Here is a 21,120-nt window from a genome sequence, read left to right on the forward strand (position 1 = left end):
GGTGCCGTATCTAGAATTGTTTAAATGCGTCAACAGAACCGTAAGAAATACTATTCTGGGGGTAATTACCTACAGTGAGCAGAGTTCTTCTGTCTCTTCTGAAAATGTCTATTGCTTGATGACTCCTCTAATTCTCCTAACCAGAAAATAACAGTCATTTTGAAAGGTAAACACAGGCCTGCCGAAAATGTTCTGTGTGTGTGTGTGTGTGTGTTTACGTGTATTGGCTTTGTTGAGGGATTGTAATGTAGCGCTTTAGTTCCAAGTTGTGAAAAGGACAATAAAAGTCACAGCTGGACAGAGAAGCTAATTTCGAACATATCTGACTTCTTAAGAAAGTAGTTTATGACCATCGGTAAATGTTCTTGGGAGTAACAAAATATTGTGGCTGTGCCTGTTCAAATTAAGTGTAAATATTGGGGACAAGGAACCCGATCAATAACCGTATTCCCTCTGATGAGAAATTCTATTTTTGTACTATGAAATGGTTAATTGAAATACCTATATATAGGCCGCGCCATAGCTCAAGAGGTTAGTCTCTGGCTTCCAACCGCGGTTGCCCGGGTTCGATCCCGGGTCTGGTCAAGTGAGATTTGTGGTGGACAAAGTGACGCTGGGGCGGGTTTTCTTCGAGTACTTAGGTTTCCCCTGCCAATCTTCATTCCACCAAATTCTCCATCATCATAATCACCCGGGGCAGGTACAATAGGCCAAACAGTGGCCGACGTGCTGAGAGGACCCAGCTAGACTTCACCCCTACTAAGCGAATTAAAAAAATTACCTATATATAAATAATAATCAGTTCCGTTTACGTATGGGGGAAACCCAGTGCACCGTCCCTTAGGCATGAGGAGATTAATAACGAACGGCTAGACAAATAGGCCTCAAGGGGATGGGAAATAATACGGGAGAAATGTAAGGAGGGGGTAAAGACATGCACGAAAAACTGGGTGAAGGAAAAATTTAACTGGAAAGTGAGGGAGACAGGAAGGAGGAAACCAATAATGATAGGAGAGACAAATACGGGGAATTGGAAAGCAGTAAGGTTTAAAGAGAGGAGGACATGAATTTACGAAAGGGATGAAGGATGATGTGGAGGGATGACATTTTTTGTTGGTCATATTTGAAGGGTCATGTGACAATTATAATAGAATATGATACTAAATTCTGAAGCGCCATCATGAAAGTTTTAGGTGGCTTACCGCCAGGATGTATGCCAGCCTGCAGTGGGCCTTATGTGTCATAAAATGTAATCTGCTGTTTAATTGTATTCGTTAATTTATAGCTTATTTAAGAACGCTGTCCGTAGCTCCGATTATACATTGTCGATAATAGGATGGTTACTTAATAATGAATTGAAGAGTGTTTGAAAGGAAGCGACCATGGATTATTTCAGGTACTATCCCAACATTTATTTTGAAGGGCTGAGGAAATCTATGAACTCCCTCAGTCAAGATTTCCGATCTCCAGACCGAGATATGAAACTGGGACCTACGAATACTACTCTACCACGACGTTGGGTGATTTCTTATTTCAATATAATTTACAGTAAACGATAATCAATTTTTGGAATGTAAATTCTGCACTTGTACTCGGATCTACAAAATTACGAATAAGACCGAAGCAAATCAACTTCAGATGATGATAGCGAATCTTCAGGACGGTGTCATAGCCTTGTCTTACCTAATGTTTTTAGCTAAGTTAATACAAAGCCAACTCGTAAATTTTCGTCGCGAGAGTTATAAATTCTTTCGTACATTTCTGAGGTTATTTTCAAAAGGACCTGACCCACACATATGAAAACGTATTTGTCTGTTCAATTAAAAATAATTAGTGTACTCTGTAGAAGTACGCGGGCATCAGATAACACGTAATCGTATATACTACAAGAGGTAAATTAATCCCTGTGCTTAACTAACTAAGCACTATGCCATGTTTGCGTATGGGGGCATGGATATATAAATCCACACTTTCCTGATCTCGGCACTAGTTTGGGCTAAGTAGTCGACTTCACGCTTTAACCCCGAGAAAGGACCCCTGGTACCCATCGCAGAGGAGGCTAGTTGGGCCCCGGAACAAATCTGGAAGACGTGGAGAAGAGAAAATTCTTGATCCTAACCGGACTCGAAACCCGACCCCTCGATCGTCCAGCTCGTAACCAGTCGCTTTACCGACTGAGCTATCAAGGCTGTTATAGAACACAAATAAGAGCTATATTCAAATTAGGCTGTAGCTCAAATCGGACATCTCGATGAAATAGTTCAGACCCAAACTTCATACTAATGCTTTATATCCACGTCATAGTGCGTGTGAAATATGTTACTCGGTTTCAGTCTCAAACTATGTATAATTCTATCTTACAGTCATTCTCAGCTAACATGATGATGGCCAAAAATTGTGGCCGAAACATGTAATGTAGAAGCTGTATAGTTATCCTAGAATTATGTATAGGTAAAGTTGGTAAAGAGCATGTACTGTCTTCGCCTGCTTGGAAACCGGGATCGTGGGTTCGAATCCTACTCAGGGCATGGATATTTAGTTTATGTGTGTGCGTTTTTCTGTGTTTGTGTACAGGTAGAGGCCTTGCGACGAGCCGATCACCCGCCCAAGGAGTCCTACCGAATCTGTAAGATTTAGAAAAACCGAAGTGAACGGAGAAGTTCATGGAGGTAGGCCTAGGCCCACTGGGGCTGTAGTGCCAAGGAAAAAAAAAGAAAAAGTTGGTAAAGTTGTTCCTGTGCTTAAATAATTAAGTACTAGGCCATGAAGACGTATGGGGGAATGGATGTATAGATCCACGTTTTCTTGACCTCGGCACTAGTTGGAGGTGAATGGTCAGCTTCACGCCCAGGCCGCTTTACCTGAGGGGAACAAGCCCTCCGAAAACCATTGGTTAGGAGACTGGGTGGGCCCTAGAGCCGGTCTGGACAACGTGGGTAAGAGAAAATTCTTGAAATATACATAGACTGTGAAAATGGAGATGAATGGAGATGCCCAAGCTTCATATTCAGATGGTTCAGGATCGATTCTTGATCCGAGGCAGTCTATTCTGAGAGATTCGTTCTGACTATTCTCTCGTTTCACAAAACATGGGAGGCAATGGTATCGGCCTTCAAAATCCCATAAATCCTCGCTGAATGAAGATTACTGATGGCAGGAGATCACTCGGCCGTTAATAAGAAGCCAGCAGTGTTACATGTTGCGACTTTCATCGAAGTCAACTCCAGTTGCCTTGTCTGTACACGTTTCTTTAAGTTAACTCAGCTGTTCAAGATGGAGCAATCTGTTTTTTAACACATACACACATGCACAGTTTTTAACTGCGAATATTCAATGTGCGTGATTATGACCTCTTTTAATCACAAAAATATATACTGATAATACCGGGGCACGCGGTAGCGTAGTTGGTTGAGGCACTATGCTACAAGCAGCAAGGTCACCGGTTCCTTTCCCGATGATGTCTTTGGATTTTTAAATTTACCAAACCCTTCCAGCCGCACTACGGCCCTGAAGTTCACTCATCCTCTAACAGAAATGAGTACCAGGAGTCTTCCTGGGAGGTAAGGGCGGCCGGCGCGTAAGCCTGACAATATTACCGCCGTCTGTGAGCTGATTGTCTAGAAAATGTGGGAGCCTCGATATATCACGTACCTATGGGCCTCCACGCCCTGTTAAAGGGAAAATTTTAACTTTTAGTGATAATACCAGATTTCACGATTCCAAAGCGTCAACGATTTTAATATTCACGCTTGATTTCGTGATAGGTTTTCAGGGAAAGAAGGACACTATTGATTGTAAGACGCACCTTTGATTTGGTTTTAATGCCAAGCCATAAGGGAACTGTTTCGAGGACACTGGAATGTTACCAACCGTATATGATGTTTGAATTTTCGTGTAAGAATTAAAGTACACCCTCATGTAGCACTAAGGTGAACAGGCAGCGAACTGAAACGATAGCCGAATTTTCAGCAATGCCAACGGTACCAATCTCTACTCTCCTTCACGAGTTGTGATTTTAAGAAAAGTTTTAAGATGCAGCAATGAGAATAGGGGTAACAATGAACAGTAAGTTGGGATAGCTCAGTCAGTACAGCAACGAGCTAAGGAACGGAAGGTCGGGGTCCGATTTCCGGCAGGGGCAAGAGGGTTTTCTGTACTCCACAGCGTCTAGACCGGCTCTGGAGACGACCGGACCTCATATCAAATGGGTATGGGGATTTTTTTCCCGGTAAAGCGACTGGAGCGTGAAGCTGACCACTCACCGCTTCTGATATATTGATTGTAATGTTGTTTGCTGTTCATGTAGCTTTATTCCGTGTTCTCCTTCCTGAAATTCATCTTTCCCGACCGTCGACAAAATTTATGCAGAATATCGTGATGAAGATCAACGAAACAAATCAAGAAAAGAAATAAAAATGGAAATGTCTTCTATCAGTAACAATGAAGTGTTGTATGTAGGTGCAGCATGACTTTCTGGTTGTAACTGGGAGCATAAAGACGTGGTGTACGAATGCCTATTTACGTGTGAAACGGAAACTTTTCTGGAAAGTTGAAATACTTGTATTCAGGTTCTTTGGACTCCATTACAAGCAGATTTGACATTTACATATCTCTGCCTAACTATGTACTTACTATTCATGGATGTGCAAACCTGTCACTATAGGCTGCTCTGTCCTCGTGACAGTTGGCCGCCGCGTGCAAGTACGCCTCACTCATGTCAAGGATGGCTTGCACGTGGTCACCGTGGTCGTGTCGCGGCCAGGAAGTGCTGCTGTACAGGTCCATCAGCTCCGTGTTGCTGTCGTACCTCGCCCCCCTCATAATTCCACTCACATGTGATGTGATTGCTTTATTTAAAATATCTGCACCTATTTTCGTAAATGAATAAAAAATAAATACATTTTTATAGGCCCTACCAAAAATATACGTAATTTTTTATTGAATTCGTTTTCTTTTTTCTTCACTTTTCTAAAATGAGTGCGTTGTTTTATAATATTTAAAGTTTACTTGATATGAAATAACTTAAAACATACCGTGTCGCCTTTCTCTGATCGTCACGTAGGCAACTTTTCTTCCAATAATACTTATATTATTATTGTTATTGTTAGCGACGGTGATGGCAGTAGACTGTTTGCACCACTCTCCGACCACGCGACGCACTACGTGGAGCTTCACCGATACTGCGTCACAATGTAGAATTTAGCAAAGGCAGTTACGAACGCGCATGCCCCTGAATATGTCTTACGGTATCTTCATTGTTGAAAGGTAAAAGAAATTGTCTCTATGCTTAATTAAATACCAATGAATGATGTAGTTCCACGCATCCGTGATGTCCATTAGATATACCAAGAACAAAGAATAGTCTCGAGGTAGTGGTACCGTAGAGTAACCATTATTATTTTAGTCTTTTGATGGTAATGAATTTCGAAATCAGTTGTGCATGTTTATGCCATAAGTTGTGAGAAGTTTCAGAACGTATTTTGTTTCCATTCAAATGCTTTAATCCATAACGTGAGCTATCAGGAGATCTAAATACCAATCTTACAATTAGTGGTCCACGAATGTGCATGGTTTTGATTAGTACATATTGCAGTTACGTCAATATTTTCATATACAACCTCAAAGTTTCATACTCTCGCCATTTTCGTAAGTATTAACACAGACAATAATACTTACAGAATTTCATGTAACATTGACGTTGTACCTACTACAATGTCGGTTTATTCTCTTATATGACTTGTCCTTAACAAGTCTGTTTGCGTCTCCTTGTGTCCATATTATATTTCCAGTTTAATCAACGCTTTGGAGGTAAATGAGTTAGTAACTGTGTCCTCCTTCCCGTTTTCAGGAGTAATGTATTAGGAGTACATTCCTGTTACCAAGCAAAGGGACAATACTCGGCCAGGGGTAAGGTTTCAGAGCCCTGTAAAATGACGGCCTATAGAAATTCATTACAGCTTCAAATGTAAGAGTCGGAAGTGAAACTGATTTTTCAAGTTGCAGATACAGCGTCGAATATAATGATAGTAAACGAAGAATTCCAGAAATTCCGGGAAAAGAATCATTGCTTTTTAATGAATTATTTCATCATTTGCCTGGGGAGATTGATGAAAACCACATAAAAGATATCTCAGCCAGGTTAGCCGAAGTCCGAGGCGAAACTAAAATCCTAGGCTTTTCAAATACAAAGCGGGAAAGACTGCCTCAGTTGTGCAAGACTGTCCCTATTGACTACAGTATACGACTAATGGACTTTTCGTTTCATGTGACCATCATCTGGTCGGGGAGATGCGAAACGCATATATGTTAATAGGAAAACATCAAGGGAAGAAAGACCACTCGGGAAACCTAGGCGTAGATAAACGTAAAATTGTCCCTGTGCTTAACTAATTAAGAACTACGCCATGAAGGCGTATGGGGGGAGTGTATGTATTGATTTCCGTTTTCTTGATCTCGACAATAGCTGAAAGTGAATGGTCAGCTTCACCTCACGGCTGCTTTAACCCCGAGAAAAGAACCCATGGTACCCACTGGAAATGAGGCTGGGTGGACCCCGGAACCGATCTGGAACCCGTGGAGAAGAGAAAATTCTTGACCCTACAGGGAGTCAAACTCCGACCCTCTGTCGTCCAGCCCGTAGCCAACCTAGACATGGATAGGAGAGGAATGTTAAAATATGTCCTAAAGATGCAGAGAATGCACTTGATTTACTTGACTCTGTACAGGAGTTCAGTGCACATCCAAATTAACCTTCGAAATCTATGAAAAATGGGGATTCTCCTGAATAGATGACCGGTAGTAGTAAAGGTAAAGTTGTCTCTGTGCTTAACTAATTAAGCGCTACGCCATGAAGGCGTATGGGAGAGTGGATGTATAAATCGACGTTTTCTTGACCTCGGCACTAGTTGGAGGTGAGTGGTCAGTTTCACTCCCCGGCCTCTTTACACCTTGAGAAAGAGTCCCTGATACCCACTAGATAGGGGGCTGGATGGGCCCCAGTACCGGTTTGGGCGACATGAAGAAGAGAAAATTCTTGACCCTACGAGGACTCGAACTCCGACTCCTCGGCCGTCCAGCCCGTAGCCAATAGCTATACCGACGAACAGTATCAGTTTCTCTAGAAAACTCATGTTCAATGAAGTCATCGAGTTATATCAACTTCGAAACTATTGTAAAGTTATATACCCGAGTGATGATATCCAAGCCCTTCTTCAGTACAATACAGAACGGTTACTTGTAATGGTTGACGACAACTATCAAAACCAGTATCCGTACTATATATCCCTATTAGTAACGATCGATAGGTCTTTGTACCGTCGGGATTCGAACGCAAGTTGCACTATGTGCTCGTATTGATATCAAACGGCACTGACCGCGAGGAAATATGAGCCGGCCGGTCTTGTAAAGCCAGGGGCTTTGTTGAGCAGATAGATGGCAGTACTTAACCCACCACACACCACGCGAACTAGGCTGTTGTAAAGAACATAGGGAGCATAGGGAGTACCCAATAAGTGTTCTGAATTTGCGGAACACTCGGACTGAAGCGACCGAGCATCAAATCGAAGTCATGTGTAATCGACTCCATTGCCATTGCCTTTCGAGGTTATGTGGTTTGTACTCCCCTGCTCGTATTCGAATAGAGCCGAGATCTAATGTCGACCCAGAGGCCAGCTATCCTGGCCTACATTCTGTTGGGTATCTTTATTGCTAGACAAATATTATGATAACAACTTTTCATTTTACGTTCTTTCCAATTCATTATTTGTAGTCGATGCGATATTGCTGTGTAACCAATGCAACTAAGAAAGCGTCGTTACACAACACAAGAGTCGAATTCATTAGACTTCATTTCCGGATGAAGACCACTTTCTTGCAATATGAAACAGGAAACCGGAAGTGCAATAGTGTGAAAGATGTTAATCAGTTCCTTATTTATGTTGAAAGATTAAGAAACATCATTCAATATTTACATACCTCGATATAAATTATTACTTTCCCAGTGTTCTTTGCCGGTATTCTCATGTTCAGTTTTAGCCTCAAGATCGAAATATACGATGCACCTTCTCATGTTCGACTTTTGACTTTTGACGCTTTTTCCGGTATGCGTTAATTCTTTGTCGGTGTGCATACTGGCTGAAAAAAGACACTTCTAATAGAATCAAAGAAAGCAAATTATCGCGTTTCATACTTAAAAAGACTGCATTCAATTATAACAATATTTTATTCTATTGGGGAGATCACTGTAATAAATCCACTCGTATAGTCAGTAATTGAAAATAATTAGGACATATATTTAGGCCAAACACGTAAGTTCTTTAATTGAGAAATTAAGGTTTCGTGCATAAATATTGAATAATAAAAATTCTGAAGAATGCCGTCTTCTGGGATATGGTACCGTGTAGATCTTGTGTGAACCGACGTTTCGGAAGAATGTATGTACTCCATCTTCAGGGTAGACAAATCCGCGAGCGAGGAACCAGCGTTCACACAAGATCTACACGGCGCCACATTCCAGAAGACGGTATACTTCATAGTCACCGCTGTGGAAACCTCAAATCTTACAATAAGAATTCTAATGGCAAGAAGATATAAAGTAGAGAAATCTACAAATTTACAAATTCAAATAGGTTTACGATTTCGCTAAGTCGAGGAAACAGGAAGTTTTGCATAAACTTATTACTGCTGTCTTCAAATGCTTCAGTTTGTATGGTAAGGCCAGTACAAACTATAAGTTGATAATATAATGGTACATTTATGTGAATAAATTTCACTATTGGGCATGTAATTTTCCACTACGTTAAAAACCCCATCAGATATAGTCTCACCATTTCTTCAAAGTTCCTATGTTTGTGATCTGTACATAAAAACATTTCGACCGGAATTGTAGGTATGTTTAAAATTCACATCCATATTCAAATAATATAGGCCTCCTTCCCAAACAAAATTAATCATTTTACAAAGAAAAACAGAGAAATACCAATTTACATAAAAATGAACACAAAATATTACATAATGTTGAAATATCTTACTGTTAAATTTGTAACACTCTACCGTTAAAATTCTTGTATGCATAACTTCATCTCTATTTTGATGATTTTTAATTGAAGTCATTTTCCAGCTCTGCTTTTCTTCATTTCGGTTCCCTGTTTCTTTCATGCCCTTTCTTCCCCCCCCCCCGTCTTTTGTGAACGAGTAACCAGTGTAACTATTAAAAGTGAAGTTTCAATTGCAGTATATCACTACTCGTGTTGTACAGATTCAATTAATGAATAGCAGGCACGATTAGACGCGATTGTCGATTGAAGTGTGTTGAACTTCATTGTTGGTATTGGTTTACCGCCTTTCTTCCAACAGAATCCACTGGCCAGGAGATACAGTATGCAATAAGAGCACGTGAATGCACGACCTTGCTCTCAAATTCCCACTCCTGCACCGTGTCCTGGGAGTCGTAATTCAGGTAGAGTTTTAACAAAGCAAAATGACGCAAGTAGCAAGATAATTACATCCTGAATACCTTCCTCTTGCAAAACAGTGATCACATTTATCATTATTTACATGTTGCTATCGTTTCCTACGGCGGTTAGCAAAGAAATAATAAATGAAAACACATACATTTAAACATATTACTTCCACTGGATAATTGCACAAATATGGCTTATCAGGTAGGCCTATTTATAAAATACTGTTACTCTTATGGTAGTTTGTTATGACATATAACGGGATAATGCTCTCAACCTTGTACATCTTGTGTCCCGCTGGTCATTCTGCCACAAAAAAATGCTCCCAAGAAGTGCATTTTTATGATTAAGAACAAGTTTAAATAATATAATATAAATTTACTGAATATGATGTCCGTAACAAACAGATGCAATGACATTTGTTTGTCTGTGTGTAATTTTACGGCTTAGTAAGAAATGCAGTTATTATCTGGTGTCGAATAAGACGAGATAAGATCGATATACTATGTACACTGACGTATCGAATGATAACATAAGCACGCCCAGTAACAATCTTCAACACTCATTACTCTCTTTGCGAGACATTCAAGATTTTTAGTAGTTCTATGTTTGTATGCTTAAAGCAAAGTATACTGTACCCTTTCCATGTTACATGCGAGATATCTAGCTAAGTTTTGTCCGTTTTATCTGAGTATTTATTTGGCCTTTCAGAAAATTGGTCAAACATTTTCCCACTGTTTTTTCAGCAGTTAATAATATTAATGATCCTTTAGAAACTGTATTGACAGAATCGACGTAAACGTGACGTAACTTTATAACTACTTTAAACGGATCATGCAATAAGCTGAATAATTATAGCAATAAATAGTATTTACTAGTATGAAGGAAACTGAATAACAGTAAAGACTGAAACATGGTATTTAGAAAGGAAATCGGTAAACTATGGTTGCAGCCCCTCTCCTCTCTTATTTATAACTTGCATGAATAGCATGGTCAGTAATTGGCGACTTACATCACGCAGCAGCGTAATAACAAATACAAAGAACTCATTTTGCTGAGGAATGTCTTCCTTCTGATGGATATGAGCAGCACTTTTCTTTTCTCAACACATGTTCTTTGGTACTCTCATGCTTGGTTTTTTTGCTGTAATATCGAAATATGCAATGCACCAGAAGACGTGCGCATTTTGACTTCTGACAAGTTTGTCGGTACGCGTCACCTTTTGCATATGTTGAATGAAATGTTGTATTTGTGTAAAGACAATGAAATTAATGGTAGCTAGATCTAGATAATATTATTCATACAACAAACCCCCTATGTTAGGGTGGTACACTGTATACTGTAAAGATATGCACGAGTATTAGATGTAAAACTGACAATTTCCTTATCCTAATGGTTGTAATGCCTGTATGTCTGGATTGTTGAATGATAATAAATGTTAAATGAAACATTGAATTTAAGTGAAGTGAAAATTTTTAAATCCGCTCACATACTCACGCTTTTACCCTAGTCATGGAGTAAGATGTGTAATATCAGGTTCAGTGGAACTTGAAGTTACCCTTTTTGCCGATTGATACCACGAGATTGCAATTTTCATAGTACTACTACTATGGGGCAGGTGGAAGCACAATAAGCATGCGAATAACGGCAGTCACCGCTGTTGCCAACATACAGCATTGAACTTAGCTATGTAGTGATTTAGTGATCCATACGATTCATACGATCCATACTCAGTGCAATTTGTTACGTGGAGTGTGGTTAACATGTGGTGGTTTGGGATGGTTGTGTGGTGATTGAATGTTTTAAACATGTTTAAACATTTTATTCCTTTTATGCTGCTTCTTGTATCTCCATGATGACGTTCAACATTTTGTACAACTCGTGTATCCAAAGGATGTACGTATATTAGTATGTTTCTTTTATTCATGAGAACTGAACCAATATCGTTATTCTACATGGAAGGCGTGGCATATTTCCCTGTCCTGATACAGAACAACCCACCCCCCTAGAAACATCAATGAATGATCATCATTATTTGGCTAAAAGTCATTACAGATTCCAGGTGTTGCAAAAATTTAAATATGACATCATGGAGATATTCTTCTCATTTGACGCATGCAGAATTATGAAAGAAATACTGTATGTCTAATCAGCCACGGTATATAAATTTCTGTATAAGAGTGTTCTGGAACTGGCATAACTAACGACAAAGAGAAAAGTGAAAAGTAAAATGGTTTCAGTGGCATACTTGGGCAGTGCAGGCTATATGAATAAATCCTACCAATTTTCCATCCAAAGAATTTATACCAAATCTTTTAAACTTATTCTTCAATAGGAAACAGGAGTGAAAATGTATGCTGCAGTCTGGGCTATAATTATTTTCCAAATGTATTGGATTAGAAGTTCTTACAGCACTGACTGAAGAGTTCTTCTGTTGAAATACGCCCCGTAGCCCAGTGAGTCATCTGACACTGTGGAGTATGTTGGGATATATTGCCTCCAGCTTCAGAGTCGAAGAGTAAGCCAAGCAAGAAACCAGCATGAAACAGACAGCAAGCAGAGCTTTGGTTTTCATTGGATTGCATGGCTTTAAATTCCAGAAGGTGGAACTTTTCCAGATCTGTTCCTTTTGATAATGTATACCCCATTGGCACTGATGATAATATATTGTAAACAGAAATACGTGTATATTGAAAAGATAGCCATATTGCAGTCATAAATCATTTTGCATGTATTTATTTATATATTCACTATATAAGAAGTATGTGTAATAAAAATTGTGTATCTTAATAAAATTTGTATATTATTGCACTGCACAATTTTGAGTAAACTGATAAATTTTGATTTGACAGTTTGTATAGTAGGGCATATGTTTTGTTGGTATGGACCAAAATTGAATCTGCATGGGAGCTGTAGGTGTGGGCCCCAAATATCACATTTCAGTTAATTTTTTCTGTAGTTTCAGAGATGTAACACGTGAACTGTTAGATGCTGCCTCACCATTATGTGCCCATTTGATATAATTAGTGACAGAGTAAGTTGGCTGAAATAGTGGCACTCCTGCTTTTTTTCAAGCTCTGCCTAGTTCAAATCTTGTCCATTTTCAAGGGGGTAGAGACATACACATGATGATAGAGTGACCCTGTCTTGTTTTACAAAATGAGGAGCGATGGAATATTTAATAACAAATTAATTCTGTAGAGTAGGAGAAATAGTGACTGTTTGTACTTTGAGTCCAAGATAAGTGAAATTTCTTTAATTTGAATGTGACACAGTGAGTGTGAGATAGTAAATCACTCAATCATTTACGTTATCATAATTCTTTTTTCAGGGCGTCTTTGTCTGTATCTGATGTTTGTCATTGGTTTCAGTGCTAGAGCTGCGTTATTTGTTGAGGAACCAAGATGACATGTAATACAATAATTTTAAAATGGTCTAGAAGCAAGTAAGTAATGATTTATAATGCAGTATTCTCATCATTTTTGGGGGCATGAAATTGCTTTGACACTCAGGAATTCTCAACAATTAACAACTTTCCACAAAATGTAGTGTAAGTAATATTTTTGTGTGTTATTTGCTTCCACAGTATAGCAGTTTATAAAATGGAAATATTTGATTATTACAAAACATGCTTTTTAACTGTTTCAGAATGTGCAGGAAGTATAACAGCCTTCGATCTTTGTGAATATTGCACTAATACAGTTCTTACGAAGTGCTGAAACTTGCACGTGATTTGCATCCTTTGAGCACTTACATTCATTTGTCGTATGATACAGGAAGTTATTTTTCCTATGCAACTTGTGACACTGGGGAGATAAATATAACTTTAAAATAGTTGTGTGAAGAGTCAAAAAATTTGCATTCACCGTTACTAACCAAGTTACAAATGAATTTGACATCTGTATGCTATTCCCAAATAATAAATCTAAAGAAAAAAGAAGAAACCTGTTAAGATTGTTTGAGTGTATATATTATTTTGTTTCAACAAAGCACACAAGAAAAAATACTACCAATAACAAAACTGGAGCCCGAATAGAACAAATAAATGTATAAAGCTTATGACCTCATAGAGTGAAAGCAAAAGAAATTGAACCCAAATATTACATTTGTTACAACCGAAAATGTCGGTTCATCAAGATTCAATTTTGCATAAGATTAAAGTAATGCGAGGAAGAGCAGGCAGCATCGTTAAAGTTTTGTCTGAGAGACAGGCTGTTGTTAGGGACAAAGTATATGGTGATATTACATTTACTGAGGATGTATTTGCATTTTCAGTGGAAGAAAAAGGGATTGATTTTAGAAGTTACTTTCCAATAGGTAAACAGGTTTATTTTGATATTGAAGTTAATGATGCAAGATTTGTTAGATGTACACGTATTTGGATGGGAAAAAAGCAGAAACCAGATTTGAATTGCTCTCAGCCCATTTGCATTCCATATCAGACAGAAAATCTTGTGGGAAATAGGGAGTACAAAGGAACAGTAATCAGAATGCTACCTCCGTTTGCCTTTCTGCTGGAGTTAGATGACTCGAAGATTCATGTGTTTGTTTGTAACCGATCCTTCAAGCCCAATCGCCAAGCGCCAAACTTACAGAGAAATGAAATTATCAGTCATCATGTATCTAAGGGAGATAAAGTGTATGTAAAAGTATACAGAAATTCAGCAAGAAAAAAGTTTGAATGGTCAGCATACGATGCATGGATGGAAGACAGTAATACTTCTGAACCAAGCACTAGGTCTGAGGATTCAATGTGTATCACTAGGAAGAAGCGGCAGCGTAAGAGAACTCGTAAGACTAAGGAGAAAACACTTATTATGAAAGGCAGGTTGAGTTTTGTAGACACTGAGACAGCACTTCTTGAAAGCACAGACTGCAATGGTACAGTGTCCTTTCATCGTCGCAATGCATTCCTGTTTGGAGTCGCAATGGAAAGGCTGAGCCTGAACTATATATTCAAAATAGGTATGGTTGTAATTCTTAAATTTGAACACAGCAATATTATTATTCTATAAATAACAACACATTTTTATATAAATAATTTTTATACTTCATAAATTTGTATTGAATAGCATCACAAGCTCTTTGCTTCAAAATATTATAAGTAGTGCCCAGAAGTTAGACTAAATCTTGTAAAAATGTTAAAATTATCATAATCAACCATTTGTTTACAGTGTGATTGAAGTGGTTCAGATGTATGCATTAATTACTGCGCATTTCATACATAACATTTGTGCAGCTAGCAATAGTTTCAGTAAATCTCATGCCCAAAATGTAAATTACAAAACTGCAGCAAAGTAATGCAAACGTTTTGGTATGACATAAACAGAAAGATGTGAATTTCTGGTATTATAAGACAAACTGTTTTTACTTCTTTCGTTTTCAGTGGGTAGGGGGTATTTTATGATATGTTTTCTAGACTTCTGATTGATGAATAATAAATTGTAAACAAGCACTTGTGTCTTAATCGAGGTACTATCCCAGAACTTTCATGAGGTACCAAAGACAACCATGAAGAATTTTAGTAAGAATAGCCACTCTGCTGACCCAGAGCCAAAATGAGCACCTCGTAGGCAGAAGGCTAGACAGTTACCAGCAGACCAACCTACTAGGTGTTGCTATTAACATTATCAAAAGTCAGTTTGTTATTTGCAGCAGTAAAGATCCTGAACCAGTTTTTCATGGATTAGCCACCTTGTAAATCCACTGACCAAGCAAGTGTAGAATTTAACATAACCACTAATATTGCAGAACGTAGCTAGAGAGTGCTTAAGAACAGGATGCTAAGGAGAATATTTGCACCAGAGAGAGAGGAAGTAATGAAAAAATGGAGAATATAGCATTATGAGGATCTTCATCAGTTGTACAGTTACCAAATCAAAGGGTAGGAGATGTGTAGGGCATGTAGCACACATTGGAGCAACAAGAAATGCTTACAAAATTTTGGTCAGAAAACTGAAAGGAAGAGACCGTTTGAAAACCCTGAGCATAGTTGGGAGACCAATAGTAAAGTGGACATAGTTATTGTTTTTCTGACCATTATCCATTATCCAGAGATAGGGACTAGCTCTGTTGATTGGGCTCAGCTGAGTTGGTTCCACTTGAAAACAGAGACATAATCCAGTCTCCAAAATGTATGCTTTAAATAAGAACAGGACAGTGGTTAATGTACAGAAACACAGTAATTGTATTAATATGCCATCATCAGAAACTTTTAGTAAAATGGATCTTAAATAAATTGGATGTTGCAGCATGGACTAGATATGACTGGCTCGAGATTTGATGGGCTCTTGTGAATATTTTAATGAACTTTTGGGTTCTATAAAAGGCAGAGAAATTTTGTTGACTGGTCAAGTAAATGCCAAACAATCAATAAAGACCCTGAATTGGAATTTAAAAGAAAACAAATAATGTAACCAGATTTTATCAATGAATTTGTATAAAATAAATTTTTAATTCACAAAAAATATTTAAAAGTACAGGAATGGAATGGAGGTCAATGTATAGATGATAAGAATTTTTAATGTTCTGAAAAATTATATTTTTTTTCTTCATTCAAGTTCTAAAAAATCGTGGGGTCAGTATTGTTCCCAATAAACTCTATGAACTCAAATTTACAAGTAACACAAGTGTATGTTTTGATTTAATTGTGACTTGTTCTACTTCCTAGGCTTGAACAAAAAGGTTTTATTGAATTTAAAGAATGAATGAAATAATAGCATCTCTCCATGTATAACTGGGATGGAAAACCTCTTTGCATGATGTCAAATTTACCTCAGAAGGCACTTGCCAATAAAAGTGATGCATGTCGGCTTGTTGCTCCAGTACTGCCAGGTGCACTGACTGAGTTATATGCTACTGGATATTTTTACACAGTTCTTCAAGAAATTTTTTCTTGGTGAACCACTGGATTACCAAGTGGCTCTAAATGTTAGAATGATGAAACCTGTCATGATGGATGCTAGCTGAACTTTCAAACAATGCCAGGATTGAAAGACATTTCTTGAGTGACATCCAATATTGCACATAATGACATGCGTTATTTTCTGTGAGTGGCCATGAAACGACTTCCTGTCCAATTCTGTATACCTATTATCAAATAATTACCCGTAAATCATTGGTTACTTACAGGTGAAGAACTGAACTTCCTATTATCAAACAATGTTGAAAGTGAGGCATCACACGTGTGGTTTGGCTCATTTGATACTCTGAGTCAGAATTGGAGGGAGAGATTGAATTGCATCATCCAGTATTGCAAGGAAAGAGGCATTAATGACCTATCTGTTTTGACCACCATTGTAAGTATCCTCAAATTCTCTTGTTACATCTGAATGACCCATAAGCATTTCAGAGTTAGCCTTATTAATTTATTAATTCATGGACTGTTTAACTGTATTTCTTCAGCTGCATTAATTATATATTGTCAAGATAGGATAAAGTGAAAAGGTGTGGAAGGAAGGGTCACAACCCATTTGAGATACTGTTCCAGGACTCCTAAAGGGAGTGATGAAAACTATGAATATCCTAGTCAAGATAGCCAGTTTCTGGTTCAAGCTCAAAATGCAGGATCTTCTGTATATGAAGAAAAGCTAACAACTTGAACACATTATTGTATCTTAGTCTCATAATGTTGGATTCTTCTCTCTGCTTTGTGTATAAAGTCTCAGTGCTAGACTGCTATCTGTGAGCCGATTGTTCAGAAAATGTGGGAGCCTCAACGTCTGACATCTCTATGGGCCGTCCACGGCCTGTTACAGTTATAGCTTTACCCTCTATTTTTGTTTCTTCACTTTCTGGTATTACACTGGATACAAGGAAAAACCACAAGTGTTGACAGTTTTCTTCTGATTTTACCCCACCTCGAGGGAACACTTGTAAGTAAAACATGGTTTTATGTACATATTGTAACATGTTTAGGGTAGATACTTCCATGGTAATGCAATAGCAGCGAGCCATTGCGTAGACAGTGCCAAAACAACCAACACGTTTCCCCAGAGATGAACAACAGAAGGCCCATTGAGTAACAACAGATGAGACAAAACTCGTTACCAGCATGTAAAGAGCGTTCCCGAAGCAACGGATTGCCGAACACATGAGATTGAACCTTGGCGAGGGGTATCCTCTACTGAGTCGGCAGAACACCTACATAAGCTGAGAGCCTCAGACAGCAACAACACAGTTGGAACCTAGTGGCCAGAAGTCAAGTGACACTACAAGTGGTAATAATTATAAAGCGTGTAAGATTGAGTGTCCAATAAAGATTCGCTAAATCTGAGACCCACATAAAGTTATTTGTTGCGTGACACACCCAAAACGTGACAATATATTTATAATGGTTACGACATTTTGAAATAACTGACATTACAGAACAAGATGTGTCTGCAGAGACCTAAATGAAGCATGGAAATAAGATGGTTACATTTGGTTTATATGATGACACTGTCAGTGGGGATGATTACTGAGTGAAGAATTGGAAAGTAGATGAAAGGAAGCAGACATTGACTAATATGAAGTACTTTCCACTGTTTGTCTGGAAAGCCTCATGAAAACCTCACTTGTGATACTCAGTGTCCATGCCAGGATACAAACTGGACACCACCTGAATGCAAATCAGATGCATTACTGCTCAAGCCAACTTACTCGGCACTTCAAAACATACAAGGCACTCTAACCAGCATTTGGAGAAGAAGCATTCATCCTCGTTAGAATATTTTAATAGTTACTTCAGTTCAGAAGGGACAAAATTTGTGTCAGAGATGATCCAAGCTCCATATACCCATCATCATCATCAACATCATCATCATCACACACTGGGTAAATAGTCACTTATGTCATGATAAGATTTATATTTTATTTGGATGTTTTGGAACATCCAGAATATTGCTTTTTGGTGGTCTGTGAAATCAAACAGACCCACACACTGCAATTCAGTGCTTCATTGATGCTATAACCATGAACCAACAGAAACCAATGACCACCTGGCATATAAGCCTCCACTCCTGCCCACATCTGTAAGTGTAATGCAAATAAATACAGTAAGATGCTGACAAAACTCACAAAGCCTGCTCTTCTATTGTACACAACTCCAGTCTTACAGATCTTATGTTATTAACATTGTATTCAGGTAATGCAAATTATTATATAATCTAGTGAATAATTTTTATTTTTATAATGTTTACTGTGTGATTATGATATCTCTGCAATTTTAATACCATAATTTAGATTTTTATACTAAAATTAAACATGTTCAGTTGTGCTAGTAATAATTAGTTTGGTATTGTACTGTATAGTATGAGTGGATCCATGGGAAACCCACTGACTATTTTACCAGCTGTTGAATCAGAAGAGTTTGAGGAGGATGGACGTGCATTGTTAAATAATTATAATTTGTTTGTGTAAATAATGTACTGTGTTTGAATTGGCCCACAACCTAGTTCCATTTCTTAACAAAGTTGTACAAGATTGTGACATATTTCAGTTTCAGGAACTTGGCAGACAACTACCCAGTGAAGAAGAGAATATATCTAATTGCCCCACTACTGACTTAGACAGTGCATCTTCAGCAGGAGGCACCATTAGAAAAGAATTGAATGATTTTAGGAAAAATAAATCTGACACTTATGAGTTAGATATGTATGGTACTGTTGAACAAAATGAAGTAGTACCCGATGAAGAAGAGAATATATCTAATTGCCTGACTACTGACTTAGACAGTGCATCATCAGCTGGAGGCACCATTAGAAAAGAATTGAATGATTTTTGGAAAAATAAATCTGACACTAACGAGTTAGATATGTATGGTACTGTTGAACAAAATGAATTAGTACCATCATCCATAGTGTCTGGTAATGTCTTAGTTACAGGTTCAATACCAGACATCAATTTGACCACAGCTGCTGCCAAAGAAAATGACTGTACTGTTTTGACTGAACAAAATACAGCTCCAAATGAATTGACCAGCTGCACAGTAACAACCACACCATCAAGTAGCTGCACTGTGATAGCTTCAGAACATAGCATCAGTAATGTTACAGCTGCAAGTAAAAAGTGTTGTTCTACCTTTGTTCCTGTGATCACAACTAAACAGAATACTACTCCTGCAAGTGAACAAATTGGCTTAACAATTAGAAATATGTCAGTACTACCTACAAGTACTGCAGGTGAAGGTCACAGAGCTGTGGCAGCAGCTAACAAAACATTTACAGATTCAGCAAATCGAAGTAAAATAGAAGATGCTGAAATAACTACAGATCATTTGAAATCAAGCATTAAAGTAGGAACAGATTCTTTGAAAGACAACAGTAATACAGCAGGTGAACCTGTGAATGAATCTGACAAAGTAACTGATGGTAAGCTAAGTAGCCCAATGGCTTGTATCAGTAAATACATTGGTGTTTCAGATGAGAGTCAAAAGCATGGACACGCAGATCTGCAGAAAGTAGAATCAGAGTCATTTATTCCTGATATGGGTACAGAAATAGTGTGCTTATCAAATTGTGATACTGAACTAGAATTGTCTATATCTGTGCTTAACAAGGATCTAGAACAAAATTTGAACCTGGCTCTTATGTCAGTTCTCAAGAAAGAAGTAGGAGAATCAGCATCACAGATTCTGGCTCCCTCTGTGATGGGGCTCTTCAAGAAAGAATTGAGTTGCATTATACAGAAGCTTATGGTTAAGGCCCTGTCTTCTGTCATAGATAATATTACAGAGTTGAAGAACCAAGATACAGATTCACAATATGAAGAAGCTGGCGTGACCAGGGTCACCAGGATAGTTGAAGAGTGGAAGGAAGAATTTATGTTGGTCACAGAGAGGCAGATGGTAGAAAAAGAAAAGGCATCAACTCAGAGCAACCAGGAAGAAGATATTGATGATTGCTGCAACAGCAGAAACAGTATTGATCATATTGGTACTGCTTATAATGATGGCACAGAAGATAAGAATACATTGGTTGAATCTGTGCAGGACTTTGCTCAATCAGAGAAGGTAGCTGACTGTAAGATGATGGCAATCCCAAGAAAAATTTCAGACAAAGGAACACAGACAGTTTCGACTGGCTGTATCCTTTACTTGAAGTGCCTTCGTGACTTGTAGTAGTGTACCTGTGCTTCAGCATGATATAAGTTAACCTTCTTGCTCATTGAAGAAAGCAGTCTTCTAGGATGTGGCGCTGTGTAGATATTGTGTTAACTGACGTTTCGGAGAAACGTATCGCCAATCTACACAGCGCCACATCCCAGAAGACTGCTTTCTTCATTGTCACCACCGTGAAAACCTCAAATCTTACATCTTGCTCATTGTTTAAAGCACTGTTTCTCAACATGTGTCCACAGAGTTGGAGCATCATTGTTACTATAGCCATAAGTCGCCTTATGATCTGGATGCCAGTATAAATATACATGTTCATACCGCAGCTGGGGTACTGTTGTGGATGGTTAACTCAGGTAGAATTTTGTAGGTGAAAATTTAAATCGAGGATTAAAAGGTGTGGCATCAATATGTCTACTAGTAATAGTTTCATGATTTAGGCATAAAGTAAATTATTAGTTGGTGTTTGTGTGTAATATAAAGTGTAAATTGTTCTGTCAGGGAGTTCAGATCACTGAACAATAGCCACAGAAAATGATGAGGTTATTATTTGCACTCAAATAAATTGGG

At 38.3% G+C, this 21,120-nt stretch overlaps 2 protein-coding genes across 6 annotated transcripts in view; one reads left to right on the forward strand and one right to left on the reverse strand.

The window, feature by feature from the left end:
- Positions 1-7,344, reverse strand: part of LOC111875052 (dipeptidase 1) — a 43,825-nt gene extending 36,481 nt beyond the window's left edge. Inside the window, exons 1-2 of one of the 2 annotated variants that reach the window (XM_023871088.2) lie at positions 7,186-7,344; positions 4,652-4,868 (exon numbers count right to left, since the gene is read on the reverse strand). In XM_023871088.2, the coding sequence (XP_023726856.1) occupies positions 4,652-4,821 (170 nt within the window). In that variant the 5' untranslated portion in view covers positions 4,822-4,868; positions 7,186-7,344. Of the gene's footprint in view, positions 1-4,651; positions 4,869-5,033; positions 5,147-7,185 lie in introns of those variants that run through there. The other variant, XM_023871087.2, reaches the window with a different exon arrangement.
- A 3,813-nt stretch (positions 7,345-11,157) lies between these two features.
- On the forward strand, positions 11,158-20,675 carry LOC111875046. Of its 4 annotated transcripts, none has more exons than XM_023871075.2 (6): positions 11,158-11,354; positions 11,794-11,976; positions 12,790-12,903; positions 13,107-14,423; positions 16,590-16,756; positions 18,937-20,675. In XM_023871075.2, the coding sequence occupies exons 4-6, from the start codon at positions 13,580-13,582 to the stop codon at positions 20,554-20,556; spliced, it is 2,631 nt and encodes an 876-aa protein (XP_023726843.1). In that variant the 5' UTR covers positions 11,158-11,354; positions 11,794-11,976; positions 12,790-12,903; positions 13,107-13,579; the 3' UTR covers positions 20,557-20,675. The 4 variants fall into 4 exon arrangements, with proteins under 4 accessions (XP_023726843.1, XP_023726844.1, XP_023726842.1 ...); XM_023871076.2 differs by having other exon boundaries at positions 12,830-12,903; XM_023871074.2 differs by lacking the exon at positions 11,794-11,976.
- The last annotated feature ends 445 nt before the right edge of the window (positions 20,676-21,120 follow it).

Source organism: Cryptotermes secundus, unplaced genomic scaffold (genome assembly GCF_002891405.2).
Source record: "Cryptotermes secundus unplaced genomic scaffold, Csec_1.0 scaffold1491, whole genome shotgun sequence".
NCBI classification, from domain to species: Eukaryota; Metazoa; Arthropoda; class Insecta; order Blattodea; family Kalotermitidae; genus Cryptotermes; species Cryptotermes secundus.

What these genes read in the sequence shown, in the direction of transcription:
- LOC111875046 (XM_023871075.2), top strand. Translation starts at nt 13,580, where the DNA reads ATGTCGGTTCATCAAGATTCAATTTTGCATAAGATTAAAGTAATGCGA. An exon ending in GAACTATATATTCAAAATAG is followed by an intron (nt 14,424 to 16,589) that starts GTATGGTTGTAA and finishes GGTTACTTACAG; the next exon opens with GTGAAGAACTGAACTTCCTA. An exon ending in TATCTGTTTTGACCACCATT is followed by an intron (nt 16,757 to 18,936) that starts GTAAGTATCCTC and finishes GACATATTTCAG; the next exon opens with TTTCAGGAACTTGGCAGACA.